The sequence below is a fragment of the Barbatula barbatula genome (genome assembly GCF_947034865.1).
Source record: "Barbatula barbatula genome assembly, chromosome: 5".
NCBI classification, from domain to species: domain Eukaryota; kingdom Metazoa; phylum Chordata; class Actinopteri; order Cypriniformes; family Nemacheilidae; genus Barbatula; species Barbatula barbatula.
In genome coordinates this window covers 6,067,388-6,083,975 of record NC_136769.1, presented here as the reverse complement: position 1 = coordinate 6,083,975, position 16,588 = coordinate 6,067,388, and the positions used below count along the sequence as shown (strand labels likewise).

The 16,588-nt window shown below is 38.6% G+C and overlaps 1 protein-coding gene across 1 annotated transcript; it reads right to left on the bottom strand.

Moving 5' to 3' along the window:
• Window positions 1–12,386: 12,386 nt before the first annotated feature.
• mchr1b (melanin-concentrating hormone receptor 1b) lies at window positions 12,387–13,388 on the bottom strand (the record flags this gene model as incomplete). The annotated part of the gene is made up of 1 exon (XM_079457794.1): window positions 12,387–13,388. Exon 1 carries the CDS (start codon window positions 13,371–13,373, stop codon window positions 12,387–12,389), a length of 987 nt encoding a protein of 328 aa, XP_079313920.1. The 5' UTR covers window positions 13,374–13,388.
• Window positions 13,389–16,588: the final 3,200 nt, after the last annotated feature.

The following is a 16,588-nucleotide window of genomic DNA, read 5'->3' as shown; positions in this document are numbered from 1 at the left end:
TGAACGTCTGTCAGCTTGTTATTAAAGGGGTCATTTGACACGGCTAAGACGAATATTATAATTTATTTTAGATGTAATACAATGTGTGTGCACGATTTAAATCATTTGGAAAATGCTAACGTTTGCCTGCTAGCAGTGCAATCATACGATCCCTCCCTCTGGCGGATCATCATCCAAAGGTCAGGATTGCCTACACTGCCTTTAAGGTTAAAAAACGCTGTATTTTCCACATACCGTGCATCTTTGTATCCTCCTTTGCCAAACATGTGACGTTTAAGTTTTCTCTAAAACGTCATCGCTCTGAAAAGCGAGGTGTGGTATGATTGGCCAGTTAACCAGTGCGTAGTGATTGATCGAATACTGCAAGCGTGTGACGGAAAGGTTACATCAGGTTCATTTGGACGGTAGTCAAATCATTTCAGGCAGGTCCAGGTGAGCATTTGCTTTTAGATAAAGTGCATCTTTTGTTCCAAGACTTGAATTTTGGCAATTTTATGCATCTAATACACGCATGGGCAACTTACAACACACCAAAGTAACACAAAAACACATATTCGCGCCATATGACCCCTTTAAGTAAACTACATTTTGAAGAAATCTAGAATTTGGATGTTGCCAAAATAGAAAGTGACTTAGTCTTCTGAATAAATACGACCACAATGAGAAGTCATGGCGTTTGGAACAAATTATTAAATTTTGGGGTGAACTATCAACAAAGCCTGAAATAAATCACAAAATCATTTAGCGCAGTAACGCTGCAGCGACGTAAAATCAATCATATTTCAGCGTTGGCTCACATTACAAATGTATTACATCAGATTGAATTGGCCTACGCTTTGCATATATAAGCAGCTAACCCGGTAGCAGTTTGCCTTTACAAATAAAATGTGACGAGAGTGTGATTCAAGCTTCGGTTATCATTATTGTCTCAATACACGCATTGAGCAGCTAGAGCTAAATACATCTTTTACATCTGGTCAACTTTATATCTAAACCATTTATGAGAAAAGTTGTCGTCTTCTTGAAACTTTCTTTTTACTATTTTAATAACGTACTTAATCTGATTACTTGAATTCTTCGAGGTAAAGTGAACGGTGAGATCTTCGAAATGAAATTTGTCATTTGGCTTATGCACCTTCATTCAGGCTTCCTTCAAGCTACCTTTTCTTTACCGCATGAGTCATTAAACCCTACAGGATTAACATTATGATGTTAAACTGACAGTTAAACACCAACGTGACCCATTTAATTCCTCCTCTGACTCTTTGATAGCCGATTGTGGATACGAGATGTTTTGCACGATCTGTTTGCGCAGCAGTCTTATTGTACCTGTATAATCTTGTACTTGCATTCATTACAGGAAACAATTATGACTGATTTCAACCAGAACCGATGGTTTAAAATAAAATTTTTGGGGTGCGTGTCAACCGTTTCTTCAAGCCCCAAACGGAGCAATGCTGGAAACGTCTTGTAAAAAGTGCCGCCACTGATTCGAGATGGCAGAACAGCCCCCGTCCTCCACTGAGAGAGATGCTTCATAATTAGTTTTTGATGAGTTTTTGGTTGCTTGTTTTTCGTCTCGAGGCTCAGCTGTAGTCCTCGAAACCATTCATTTATATTCTTTAGCAGAAATGGATCTGATGCATTAATAAAGCGCGACATTTGTCATAAAGTGAGTGTAAACACAACCATCTTAGACCGACCAGATGCAGTGTGATCTGTCTACAGGAGGCAGTTTTTACTCGGGGCATTAAGATTTATTTCTGAGTGATCCCATCAGCCCATCAGTTCTGTCAGTCTCTCGCCTCTGGTAGTCGCTTCAGAGTATTATTTTCCAAGACCTCCCGTGTAATGTAGAGCTACTTTCCTGCTGGACTCAAGAGTCCTTACCTCCCTGGTGAACTAATGGATTATGACCCAACAGAGCGGCCGCACGCTGTTCTCGTCTGCACACGACTTTTATGTCTTATTTATAAATCTTTTCGATTGTAGATAGTATTTATGGACCTGATTTTGTTGTTTCAACCTGCAGGGTTTAAAAAAAACGACATAAACAAACGTTACTGCGCATGTGCATCTTGGTGGCCCAAACGTAACTTCCGGCACGTGTCTGTAAAGGATAGAGCCCCTAGAGGTTATTTATATATAAAGAAATTACAAGTAAATTACTTTATTTAGTTAATAGTACCCTATGTCTAGCCAGTATTATTTTGGGTTGGAAGAACCGAGACTTGGCTAAACTTAAATGCCACAAGGTTACACATTTTACACAAAATAAAATTAATGTTTGTTTGATACAGTTATGACATACATAACTATGAATCGAAATAAAATATAAATAGTTATCTTATTAGCCAATTGCCAGACCGATTAACAGATCGGATGTTCACTTCCGGCAAGGGATGCATGCGTCAAATTAACCGTCTATAAGTCAAGCATCACCGTTATTAATACATATGTCATATTTATGGTAAACCTTGGCATCTAACGCATTGCTCACTGTTTGTGCTTTAGACGAGTAATACCTCAAATCGTGTGTTTGCCCATTCTGTGTGGAATTGCACAGATGATAAAAAGTCTGTAGTCTTATTTTAAAAGAGCAACAGAATGTAAATGTTCTTTGTGCCCGTAAGCAACCACCTTAACCAAAACCCATGTCCTAGCAACCACAATACCTACAGCATCATTACACCCTTACATTTCTGTAGGCCTATACTACAAATCTAATCCTTATGATGTAAATCCTGTAAAGTATTTTCATAGTCCATGCCAACTGTATAATATTTTCCTAATATTGTATTCTGTATTTATTCTAGCTGTATATGCTGCACTTGCTAATTGCACTTCTGGTTAGACCTAAACTACATTTCGTTACAATGTACTTGTATATGTGTAATGACAATAAAGTTGAATCTAATCTATTCTAATCTAATCTAATGGGTAAGGACCTTGGCAGTCAATTGAATAGGTTCAGATGCCACAAGGGAATTTCAGTTAACATAAATTATTCCGTCTCTGACCAGATATCCCTGGAGACAGCCAGTATTCAGTAATTCCTGTAATATCTTTGTTAGTGTTACGTGCAGTACTGAACACAATAGCTTCTAATCTTGTCGTGAGCCATTGAGAACACGTACATATACAAGATCCATCTTAAAATGAATCATGCACGCCTGATAGACGGAAGCTCTGTTCCTGCAATTATTTTCTTGACAGCCAAATTTCATCAGCGGCTCAGTAAGTCATTAGATAGAGACGCGTTCCTTTTAAATATTCATGTTGTGTTCCCAAGTTGTTTTTTGCTGGACTGGTTGTTTTGTTAATAGCATATTAAGACCGTTAGAACAAACAGGTTCATTTTGATCAAGATGTGTATATGATTGTTTAGGTCAACAATAGGTTTGCCGTACCCAACTACAAGCGAATGATTCTATATGTTTGAAATATCTTCACTCTCATCTTTACATATATACATTTGAACTGAGGTCTTACTTGAGCTGTTGTTAAAGGAAATAAATGGGATCACCTTCATGTGTCAGCCGTGTAAAAAAATACTAGACTTTTCATTCATTTATTTGATTTATGAATAAATACAAGAGACGTTAATTTTATTTTTGCACCAAACCTTAATTATTCATTGAAAGAATAAAAACATGCTCATTTCAGTATGACGTGTTAGATGTTACTCATATGCACATTTGCTTAACTGTTAAATGTAAGTTTCTTAGTCCAAATTTGCATTTAGTGTTACTATTCCTTTGGATTATGAGGGAGATGCTGTTTTGAAACCGTGATATTTCGTTTTTTAAATCAAAGCGACCCAATGACATTAGGAGAGAACAATACATATAATCTTTCATCAATGCCTCTGTTTTCCTCCGCTTGGAGGGTTAAAACATTCAGCAAAGCCCATTTATATTTGAGTCATTTGCTTTTAAACCATTTTTTCATCAAAAAGGAATCTAGAAGACAGACATCGCCACATTTTTTATCAAAAGAGAATAAATGCATAGAGTTTTATTATAATCCCTGTGCGGTTGTTAAGCCCCATTGTTGAAAACTATTTACGGTAAATAAGCAACATACAGTTTAGTTTCCATCTCTTCGTGGGAAGAGGAATGCTTTTAAAAACAGAGACACAAACTGAAAGTAATGACAGGGATAAGGAAAGCGTTCTCAATGAGTTTTGCTTATATGCATATCAAAATTGTGAAATCATTGGGTATGATATCGAAGGAAACTTTTAATTGCTTTTTTACCCATTAACATGGGGATATAGCCTAGCACTCTCAATAATCTGAAGCATGCTGGCTCTCGGTCGCTTGGGACAAATGCAAAATAGTATGTGCAATAATACTCAACCATCTAACATCATGATGATTTATATTATTATATCAGGACTTCTGCTAACAAGCTAAGAATCACCGGTGATTGACAGGTGCAGGAGAAAGTCCAGGACGGACCGGACGAATGTCACAGGAGACATAGTAAACAATGCACAGGACCGCCGGTGAGGACAAACACACCCAAAGAATACTGCAGTGAGTCATTATATGAATCTGGATCTATAAGAATATGGTGCGTGTGATAAATCTCTCTAATGTACAATCTGTTCTCTCTGTTCAATGAGGCGGTTTGTCAGACAAAGAATTGTGTTAAAAGTAAATCAAATGGCTTAACACAAGCTAGTCGGACAAACAGTCCATCGCTCAAGGGCAAAAAGGTATAGGTGTGAAAAAGTGATTTAAAAAAGGGAAATATTACACTTTCAAAACAGAACGAATATGCAAATGAATATGAACTTGTTTTCATAGCAGTATTTGAGGTTATTGTTTTTTCTTTACCTGTTTCTCTCCAGTTTTCATTTTCTGCAAATAGAAACAATATTTTTACTTGAGATTTGGGAGAAATATTGTTAATAGTTCACAGAATGAAACAAAAATGATCATTTTACCCAAACACATAGTTAAGAAGAAAAACTGAATTTTTAAATTGGTCTCTGAAAGGCCACACATGTTTCTGTCCTTGTTGGCTGCATCAACAACGCACACGTGGAACCAGAGGACTCTGACTCACAGACAGATGTCTAAATAACCTGTCTAAAAGACAAATTAGTTCTGAAATGACTGAAATGCAGTCTTGCCAAAGAGTTTCGGTGGATTTGACCTTTCAAGTAGGAAAAAGCTGTCTGGTAAATTGCCCGATGGTCTTATAAAGATGGTGAAATGCGCCAATAAAAATTCATTTTCAAAACCCAAACACAGATGGAGATGAAGCACAAAACTTAATTTGACATAACAAAAACTCTTAAGACATGTTCACACCAAGAATACTAACTAAGATCAATCTTCTTTAAAAGAAGAATTGGACTTTGATTTGATTCTGTGGTTGATCAATGTTTAGTCAACATCTGGAAAAATTGCTCTGATGATTGTTCATCTGGTTATAGTTGTGCCGTGTGGTCTATTCTCTTTAATGTAGGATGAATTGTGAAACTTAATAGTTACTCTACAGTTCTAATTATCATCCTTGATGTGAATGGGCATTATTTTACCTCATATTTTGCACATAACCGATTCCGATTCTAATGGTACTAAGTGTACTACCCTTTTGCCCCGGTGACATCAGTGTATGAAATGAGAACATTTCAAGATCTCCTATGACTCATTCACGATGACCTAAAACTCGATTGATCTCGATTATGTTACATTGCCTCGTGATCGAGTGTAGAACAGCTATTGATTTCTCTGAAGAAGCCAACCTGTTAAACCGAACAAAGCCTGAATAGATATCACAGTCTTAGACGTTCAAAGTCATGTGGTCCTTTGAAGTATTCACTAGCCCCTGTGGGCTCCCACGTGAGTCGTTTTAGCAGAATAAAGTATTGGTGAAAATCTCTGTGAACTAAATATTTCCCATGATCCGCTCTCACGTACTTTTCCATGCATAAATCGTATCCGCCGCAATTTTATCATTTCCAAGATCCCTTCCATCAATGTTTCCACCCATTTTTCAAAATATTGTTATGCTCCTGCATACAGGGAACGTAAAGAAAATTTTATAAAATCATTTCAATCTCCCTGTGGAGAAAAAAACGTGTATTAAAAGAGATGAATTATGCAAAACGATGCAGGCGATGAATGCCAACCTTGTGGAACATTTAGAAGGTCGGAGCATCCAGCTGTTGTGTTTTGCAGTTAAAAGGGATGTTAAACTGTGAGGAAAATACAACATCTGCTTTAAACCTGTTCGTAAACCCTGCAGTATTTAAGAACGGCTGTATGGCTTCAGCAAGTGTCATAGGCTATACTGCAAAAGTAGCATTGTGGTGAAATATTACCAATGTAACCAAAAGTCTGGTTGAAACCGGACTGGATTTCATCATTTAGTGAACCTGTTGAGTTTGCAGGACTGTGAAACAACATTTTTAAAAAGTTCCTGGTACAAACTACAACAAGGGTGAAAGTTTTTTTCTTCAGCGCCTATTCCCGAAACAAATTAAATAGTTTCTGAAAGTGTTCTTCACTTCTGCTGTCTCCATGGTTTCTGCTGTCCCCGTCCGTCACTCATCTCCCCAATTTTTGAAGCCATCTTATCTTTCGCAAGGTATTGAGATCTGATCATCTGCTTGGAACGGTGGCTTTTGTGTAAGGCTACGAAAAAACATGGATTACGTCTAAAACGTATGTTTCCCTCAGCACAGCACAGCGCAGCAAGCTATTGTTTTGTTTGTTGTTTCGGTGGAAATGTACTTATATACATTTTCTATCCACTTGGCAGAAAATTGCTTGCAGTGGGGCAATCATGTGGGATATGAAACTGTGTTCTTCTCCCAGGAATTGTGTTAAGCCAGAAACAGAAGAGAAGCAGGTGCACTGGCACCCGAGCTCTCCAGAAAAAAACAATTTCTAACAGAGGCGTCACATGAAATCCCCAGAGATGTGACTCCTGCCGTGCAGTGTGGTGAGAGTTGTTGAGGACCGTCATTGTTCATCCACGACGCTGATAGTAAGAGCTGTGCACTCTTAATGGGGTCAATGTTTGTCATTATGCAAGATGTGTTTGTGTTTATATAGCAAACGCAGTATGCAAATGGTCATTTGAAGTACGGTTGATTTAAAAATGATTAAAAAACTGAAATTAAAGGTCGAGTGTGTACTTTTTTGGAGGATCTATTGAAAGAAATGCAATATATTATACATAACTATGTTGTCAGAGGTGCATAAAGACTTTTCCCAATGAACTATTTCTATACATACACCCTGACACCTAATTTGCCATGTTGTTTCTACATTAGCGATAAACAGACAAACTGCACTAGAGAGCGAATTACATACTCTCCTTCGGCAAAGAAGCAAAAACGTGACGAGATATCAGTCCTGTGTCAGCCAACATATAGTGCTTCAAAGGGGAGGGTAGGCGTGAGCCGTTGGTTTCAATTTTCAACCTCACCACTAGATGCCACTAGATTTCATAAACCGGACCTTTAAATAAGTAAGGAATAAAAAATATGCCGTGACATCATCGAATTGAAATCTGTGAGTGCCTGCGCGAAAAACCACTCCATTAAAATCATATCATCTTGAGCTGAAAACTCATAACTGCCAATGCCGAGTCTTCGACGGATTGGACGGAACGCAGGCAAGGAGACTAGACGCTGTTATATGATTGGCTGAGGTCCCTCTCGTGATCCATGTTAGCCTTTACGCTCCAATTAAAGTATTACAGACCCATACATCTCTCATCATAAGACAATCTTTGGTATCACCAGCGAAAACAAACTCAGCATGGAGAGAGAAACGTATGTGTTCTGTTGCTGGAAGTACAAGCATCGTTTTGAGTTTATTTCTGTCAAAGGCAAGAACATTGTTGTGCGTTATCGGTCATGTGGTGGTAAGCAAAACCTTCTCTCCCTAACAGCTGGAAAGGGCAGTACGGCACGGTTAAACTTCTCAAGACGTTCCTGGGCACAGAGAGCAATGAGTCAACTTGTACTTTGTTGTAGTTTTTGCTGTTCTAACGCTGTTATATTTATTATATGACGAAGAAATCATCATAATGTTCCTCTACTTGGCTAACCAATGGCAATAGCAAAAATACAATTATAACAGAATTGTTAGGAGCATGGAATCATTAAAGCCCTCTTCTCAATTCAAACCTCTATGCAAAAGAAGTTATTTAAAAGAAGTGAACGGCGGTACCCATTCACTTCTATTGTTTGGAGCATGGACACAAAACCAATGCAAGTCAATGGGTGACAACATTCTTCCAAATCTCTTCTTTTGTGTTCTGCCGAAGAAAGAAAGCCATACAGGTTTGAAAGGACTAGAAGGTTAGACTGAATTTTAATGACTGATTAAAATTCCCAAGGTCCCCTTTAATTTGTTTATCGTGCCTCTTTGCTGAACAGAAAGTTAAGTGACATTCACAAATTCAGAGAAGTTTTTGTATGAGAACATCAATTTCAAATCTAGCACAAGGTGATGTGGCCTTTTTCTTTATGTCACAGCTGCCATCACTAGAATCCATTGTTAACAATCGTTGTACATCAATCAATACAGGCGCTGCTTTTACTATCACCGAGCGGCTATTATGATAAATGTTGGTTGCACCTTAAGAACTGCTCACGAGCATTCAGATTGACACAAGGCCACATTGTTTTCAAAATCACGCAGGATGAAGTTTCTTAGAATTCAGACATCGCTAATAATAGTTGAAAATACAGATGACAGGAATCGTTGCAATGAAGACTTTCAAGAGGCTTTTAGTAATTTCAAACATATAATTGAAACGTGTGTTAGAGTAAGGAACAAGTGTGATGTGCTCCTCAGCGAAGATTAATGCTTACGTTGTGTCGAGACAGAACGGGGTTTGAACTTGAGAACCTATCATCTCTGAAGGCGTCCGGGTCGCGGCAGGGCAGGATGTGTTTTATCGCCTCCGTCCGAAACTTTCAAAACGATTCCGATACCGATACCTTGACTTCGATACAGATTCCTAAACGATACCTTTTTCGATACCAACTTTTATTTCTTTGGTTCCAAAAAGTGTGTTCTTTCGCTGTTTTTGAGGCTTTGATTATTTTCGGGTGTTAAAAAATTGATGTTCATATTTCAAATTAAGAAAAACGCTTATATTTCACCTATTTCAAGTCTATTGTTCACCGCTGTCCCCTTCTATATTTCTTGTATTTCTTCTGGGCTATATAAAGTTTGGTTTTTAGCAATAAATAGTAACAATGGCGTCGGCTTCACTTTATCAGTTTAAACCATGCAAAGTGTAACTGAGGTCTGCTAGTGCATGTGCAAACATCAATCTTTGTTAGAGAAAGCAATTTATTCCTACTATGGCGAACGAAATGACACCGGAACGAATGACGTCAGACCGGTAATATTAATTTACACTAATAACAGAAGCCTTAGTTTTGCCTTTTTATATTGGACGCGAGTTGGATAAAACCAGCAGATTGACCAGGAGACATATGCAAGCAAGACTTCAAAGGACGTTTCATAGAAGTGTTTAAGAGGTATGCGCACACACACACAATATATTACACAGAACAGCTTTCACAGCCGATGTTACAGTCATGGAAGCTGTTATTTGACTGTTGGATATGCAAATGCATGCGGCTGAATTCTTATTACCAGCTGTAAGGCTGTGATGAAAGTAAAAGTAGTTTAGCGCCAAAGCTCAGTCAAATGTTTACAATCTCTTATAACCAAACACTACTCCAGCGGCTCTTCCTCTTCTCTAAGGAAGGCCCCGCCCCTTTCATGGCGTATTCACTTAGCCGGAATAGTGACATCATTTACCCGGGAAGTAGAGATCTGTAGTCCGTTTCCAGGCGTTCTCTGTAGTCCTTGAAAAGCGAATTCTGTTCAATATCTCGCTTGGCACTGCAATTTGAGCATTATGATTTTACAAGTCTTATTTATGCTTCAACAGCAACATTTCACACTAACTAAAGGTTGAAAAATGCGATTCATGGGACCTTTAATGGTTTTAACAAAGTCTAAACAGATTTGAGTGGGAAATGAACAGTTTTTAGTCAGTTTTTGAGGCTCACAGCTTCATATCATCTTTAAATCACTCAGCAGTCTGCTCTTTCAATAGACAAAAAGAGTGCCCCGGACTGATAGAACCCAGCAGTAGAAAATGTACGCTCTGTGGGTGTGGATGGTTCTGGCACATCAGACAGCATCACAGGTCACTGGACTCATGAGGACAGCATAGATGGAAGTCATCTGTAGTGTTTTATGTGGTTGAAACTTCTCTGTAGTGCTCCTGTAACCTCTGTCCTCCACAGCAAACAGCACTTTAAGGGAACTTTGGCCTCCTCTGTGAACAAATAAAGAAAAAATATAAAACACTGTTGAGGTACTGTATGTGTTTGGGGAAAATGATCGTTTTTGTTTTATTCTATGAGCTACCAACAATCTGCAATTTTCCTTGATATGGGAATATCGCTTGGTTTAGACACAATAAATTTCACCTTTGAGAATATGAAGGATATCAATGCTTATTCATAACCTTCTGCTCGTATCTCAAACCTTGTTTCAGGCACTTAGCGTAATTGCATCGTCTATTCACGTGCACGTCTGCATTAATATAATACAAAACCTCTTAATGCATTAATACAGACCATAACCTCGCGCTTTTAGAGCGAGCGTGTAGCAAACTCTACAGGAGTTTCCTAGAAACATCTGTAACGCAAGTCATGTGCAGCTTCCTGTGATAACAACTACATAGCATCCACATTCATTACCATCTACTCCCAATGCAGTTCACATATGTTCCGTCATTATTTCCTTCAAGTTCATGATCTGCGGTGGGTGTCGCATAATGAGGAGGAAATCATTTACAAGCATACAAAAATGTATCCATGATTCTTTATTATACATTAAACACCTTTAGGACACAGATCTGCATAAAAAAGGGTCCGTGTGAAATGCACAGAGCAACAGAGAAGGAAGCTTGCGGTGAAATCACGAGGGGATTATAAAGATGCTCTCTAAAAACACTCCCGGAAGGACAGTCTTCTTCTTAGTATGCATTCACAGTAAACAACATTAAACAAATATACGCATTTAAATATACAGACATTTTCATAGATATCATACTATAAGATGACCAAAAGAATGTGAATATTATATATGTAATATCACACGCATACACTAGCATTGTAAGGGAACTAAAGAAATCTCATAAATAATAATAAAACTTCAGTGAACCGTGTCTTCAATGTATCACTTTTGCCTAGATCACCTAGAATTTGCTAAAATGTTTTCTTGGCAGTTCCCATTATTGGCTGCTCTTTTTTTCTATTAAATGATCATCCGTTTCGAAAAGACATTACTATTAAATAAAACTTACATTTTTAATGAGGAAAAGATTATATTGGCACTATTACAAACACTCGATGGTGTATTATAAATATATCACATACAATAACATTTACGACAAAATCCAGGGCTGTGAGGCAGTCAGTGACCTGACAAAAATCACATTAAAGGGATTGGTCAAGAATGATTTAGTCCCTGTATAAATGTATTTGTTTGGTTTTACACAGAATAATAATAATTCGGACGAATGCGTATAACCAAACGGTCCTTGGCCCCCATTGACTCCCATGTAGGAAAAATGACAATGGTAGTCAAAAGTGCCTCAGAACTGTTTGCTGTCCTACATTCTTTTAATATTTCTTATTTTGTGTTGAACAGAACAAGAAATCTATAACGTAAACTATGGTAGTCCATGATGTCCAAGAACTGTTTGGTTAAAAGCGTGAGTAAATGATGACAGAATTGAGTTTTTTGGTCGAACTATCCCCTTTAAAAATAGAATCGAAATCATTTGTGTTTGCATAAACATTACAAAATAAAATTCTACAAGCACAGGCTCATTTGAAGCTCGAAAGAGGAAGAAAATAAATCAAACTTTAAATATTCATATGCCTCAGGTCTGCGTCTGAGTGGCGGAAATAATTTTGCCTCCAAACTTTCTTTTTCACAACACTAAAATATATAATTTGTGTTTATTTTGCAGCGATCCACTGTGTCCCTGTATACATCACATCACTTTCACTGAACAGAACAACAGAAATCTGCATCATCCAACGCTATCTCATGGACATTTCTTACTGTTTTAGCATGTGGCTTATTCACCTCGTACGATCTCATTTGTACGTTTAGAATGATCTGCTTTCATGCCAGTTTTAGCGGAATTAGGGGCGGGGCTTCCTAACTGCATTTATTCTAACAATCATTGATGTTAGAATATCAATACCAGATCTATTTAAATCCACAACGCACTTTTCTACGGATGCACATTATAACCATCTTAACACAATTCCGCTCAGTGCCCAAACCCCGCTGTTTCACCTTAGCTCAATGCACAGCCACGGTTACCGGCAGCAGCTCCCTGGAGGACTGAGACTGTTGCCCTGCGTCAGGGGCCAAACGCAGGCTGACGCTCCCGTCGGCCGTCCCGGCATCGGCCCGGAAGTCTTTGTGCGCCGGCCGGATGGCTACGATGAATTGTCTCTTGAAAGTCTCGCTAAGCATGATGTAAAGAAGCGGGTTGATACAGCTGTTGGCGTACCCCATACTGATGGCCACGTTATACGCGTAGAGAAAGGCGAAACTGGGCCGGTGCACGCTCAGATGTGCAAGCTGCAAGATGTAATGGGGCGCCCAACAAATGAAGAACGCCAGGCATATGGCCACAGCCATCCGCGTAACCTTCCTGGTGCGCACGCGCAGGCTATGCTGGGGGAGCGGGGCCACCGTGGCCGACATGTTTTGGAGGATCTTGAAAAACACCACGCAAATGATCACCAATGGCAAGGCGAAGGCCAGCACGAACTGGTACAGAGTGAACCAGTAGGTGTCCATGGCCGGATTGGGGAGAAGCAGAGCGCACCCCACAGAGCCGTCCCGCAAGGGCATTAGACCGGCGTACATCCAAACGGGCGTGATGGAAAGCAGAGAGAGAATCCACACGAGGCCGACGGCACCCACAGCCACGCACGGGGTGCGTATGTGGTTGAAGCGAATGGGATGAACCGTCGCCAGGTAGCGATCCAGGGTCATGACGGTCAGGATGTATGTGCTCACGATTTGGCTGTTGGAGTCCAACGCTGTGATGACGGTGCACATGGTTGGACCAAAACACCACGAACCGTTTCCCAAGAGCTGGTGGATGAGGAACGGCATGCCCAGAAGAAACAGAAGGTCTGCGATGGACAGGCTGAAGATGAAGATGTCGGGCACTGTCTGTTGAGCCCGGAACTTTGTCTTTTTCACAATGGTGTAGATGACAATGCAGTTGCCTATAATGCCAACGAAGCAGATGGCCCCATAAATGCTGGGCATGAGGATGTTGTGGTACTGCTCACCGGTTTCTGTGGGTAAAACAAAAGAAACATTTTACTGTGTCATTTCCAAGCAGATGTTTTAATATGGCTTTTAACCTACAGCATTTGTTCATATGATTAAACTCGTATGATTACAATTCGACTAAGCCGTCTGAGAATTATACATTAGGCCTGTGAGGGATGAGCTGACACATGCAGATAAAAACATAAATATATCAAATTAGCTAAATTATGTAAAGGGAAACTCGCAATTATTTTTCAGTGCTTTTCCCACCTGACCTTTAAAAATCACTTGTGCGCTGGTTTGAATAGTATTTTCACAGTAAATGTACCTGCTTTAACACTTTGAGATGAGTTAGACCCGTCACTGGAATTATCCGTGAAGGTGATGTTGAAATCCATTCTGAGCTTTGTTGGATTAACTGGAATTGAACACAAATGGGAATTAACAACAGGCTACGTCAACATGGCATGTTCAAATGAACATTTCACACTAAGTCACGGTGTAATAGAGCGTTGACTCTGTTCTCATCTAATCACAACAATTTCATCCAAAAAAAGTCATTAAAACGTCATTTTGAGGATTCTACCCTTAAAGATCAAAGGACGCCTTTGATATAAAAGAAATGCATTTCTGTGAAAAGAGAAAACAGACTTACACTTTCATACCGGTCCACGAGACACTCGGCTGTATGAATTGTACTCTGGTAGAAATAGATGGACTCATAGCGCTTACATTTCAACACATTACATTTTAAAAAGATCTTAATTGCCTTCTGTCCTTTGGTTTGATGAAATTACTATTTTGTCCATTCCTCTTGAGCAAGACGAAGGGAATATTTTCATTAAGTCATTTAGCAGACGCTTTTATCCAAAGCGACTTAGGGGAAAACAACAGAAGCAATTTGTGCAACAAAAGAACAACAATGCTGCAGTAAAACTGGTCTCAGATAACAACCACGGACCATTTTAAAAACATATACAAAGGACAACACAGGCAACACAATAAGAGCAACAATAAACAATAAACTCAAATAATAAACAAAAACATTAGACAATTTAATTGTGATAAAAGAATGAATTTGACAGTGATGTAGTGAGTATAAAAGTGCTGATAAAGTGTAACAGCGATGTACAGTCTCAGATCGTGATACTTCGATAAACTACTTGCCCTCTAATATTCTACAAATGTGAGCAGGATACAAACGACCTACCTTGGTTAATGTAAATCTGGGCTTTAAGAACCAGTTTCCTTTGTCCTTAATAGCTCCGCTGACACGCAAGCCACAAGTGGCGAACTCTCCATACGCGCTCCTTAACCATGTTTGTTGCGGGTAAAAGACGCGTATTGCGCGCCGGAGCGCTCGAGCACATCGGATCCCTTCCGATCAAAATCAGCAGCTGCTCGGTGATGCTGACACTCTCACTCGTGTCCAATGCGCAGGAGGTGTGGAGAAAGCCGCCGAGATGCTCTCCATGCTGAATGAGTTGGAGATGTGCGCCTGATGTGATGTTGCTGTCAGCTGGATGCGCACTGCTGCTGACGTGACGCGCTTCATTTGGGCACTTGAGGTCCGACACTGTTGACATTGAATGAACACAAGCACTTAATCATATTCGATCAGATGACATTTTGAAGTCTTCCTGCCAATCTCATGAGAGAACACGTGTTTGCGAATCTGACCAAAACCTGGATGGAGTTTCGATAGCCGACCCCATATAAACTGTAGTTTATTCCTGTTGGACTATTGCAATCAGTAAAGCAAACGTGTATAAACAACCTGATGGAAAAAATGATGAAAGCCTGAAAGTAATATAATAATTGTTCTCTGTTTAAAAAGAACCGACGTATGGGTTCAGCTTTCTCTGAATGTGTAAAATGTTGTTGAGACTGGAGGATTTGGGATTTGCACCGAGGGAATGTGGATAGATATTGCAGACCACACAAGTACTGCCTCGGGTTGTTTGACTTTGAGGTCAGGTGATGACATGTCTTTGATGAAACCTGCTATAGATGTCAGTTTTTGTATTGCTGTCAAGACCAGTTATGTTGTTATTATTATATAATGCATTATTGCATTTATTGATTTACTTCTACATTACATTGGAACTTTAATTCAATTTGAATGCATTCCACTCCCATTTCATTTCATTTGGATAAATTGCACAAACTACACTGTCGTGGTCAGAATCTCATTCTGTTGACCATGTGGTAAATATACATTTGATTTGCTATGTGATTTGATTCAACATTCAAAGCTCTAATACGTTATAAAACAGAAAAGACGAGATTAATCCATATGCTGTCGCATATATATATATATATATATATATATATATATATATATATATATATATATATATTATAACCTGTAATACTTGGCCAGATGAGGGCGCTATGCTGCAGCCTGTACAATAGACTTTGCTTTCCTAACTCATTAAAAGTGAACTCAATTAGGCTTATTACAAACATTAAGTTTTAAGCAGGTAAATATACTTTTGTGATTTTATGTAGTAGAATAAGATTCTGTTATAGTACCTTTAATATCCACTTATATATAATATGTTAATATGATGGTCAGTGGCAGTGTCCAAGGCTTTATTCAACTTAACTTTATGAAAATTGTGCCAACAGAGGGCGGATTAAAACACATAAATGCTCTTGAAACTCATTCATTATTGTTAAATTATTGCCTAGTGATTTTGAAAATCAGAAAATACGATACACAAAAAAAGGTTCCTTGAATTAAAGTGTTATTATTTTAAATTGCGGTTCATGTGGTTCATATTATTAAATATTAAACAAATTAAATCGATTTATAGTCAAATACATTTCTGTAAATCTGTAGAAAGTTCATCTTTGTGTGTACGTTTTTTAAGGGATGAGATCATCCATTTTTGTCCGATTATGAGGAAATGCCATATACAGTAGTTGTATGGAAACCCTTGTGTTGTTTAAGGTAAAAAAAATAATTGTAAACATTAATAAAACATTAAAAAAAATAGTAAAGTGGGGCTTTTCATTGCATAATAGGACTAAAAGTGAGCCTTTTCATTTAAAATTGTGTTGTGGTGATTTTGTCTGGTATTGCTGTGTGTTGTATGTATGACTTATTTATTGTCTCTTTCCTATTTATTTATTTCACTGTTTGTGTGTGTTCCACAAATCCTCATAACAATTTGATAAATAGGTCTTAATGGTCTCGTGCATTA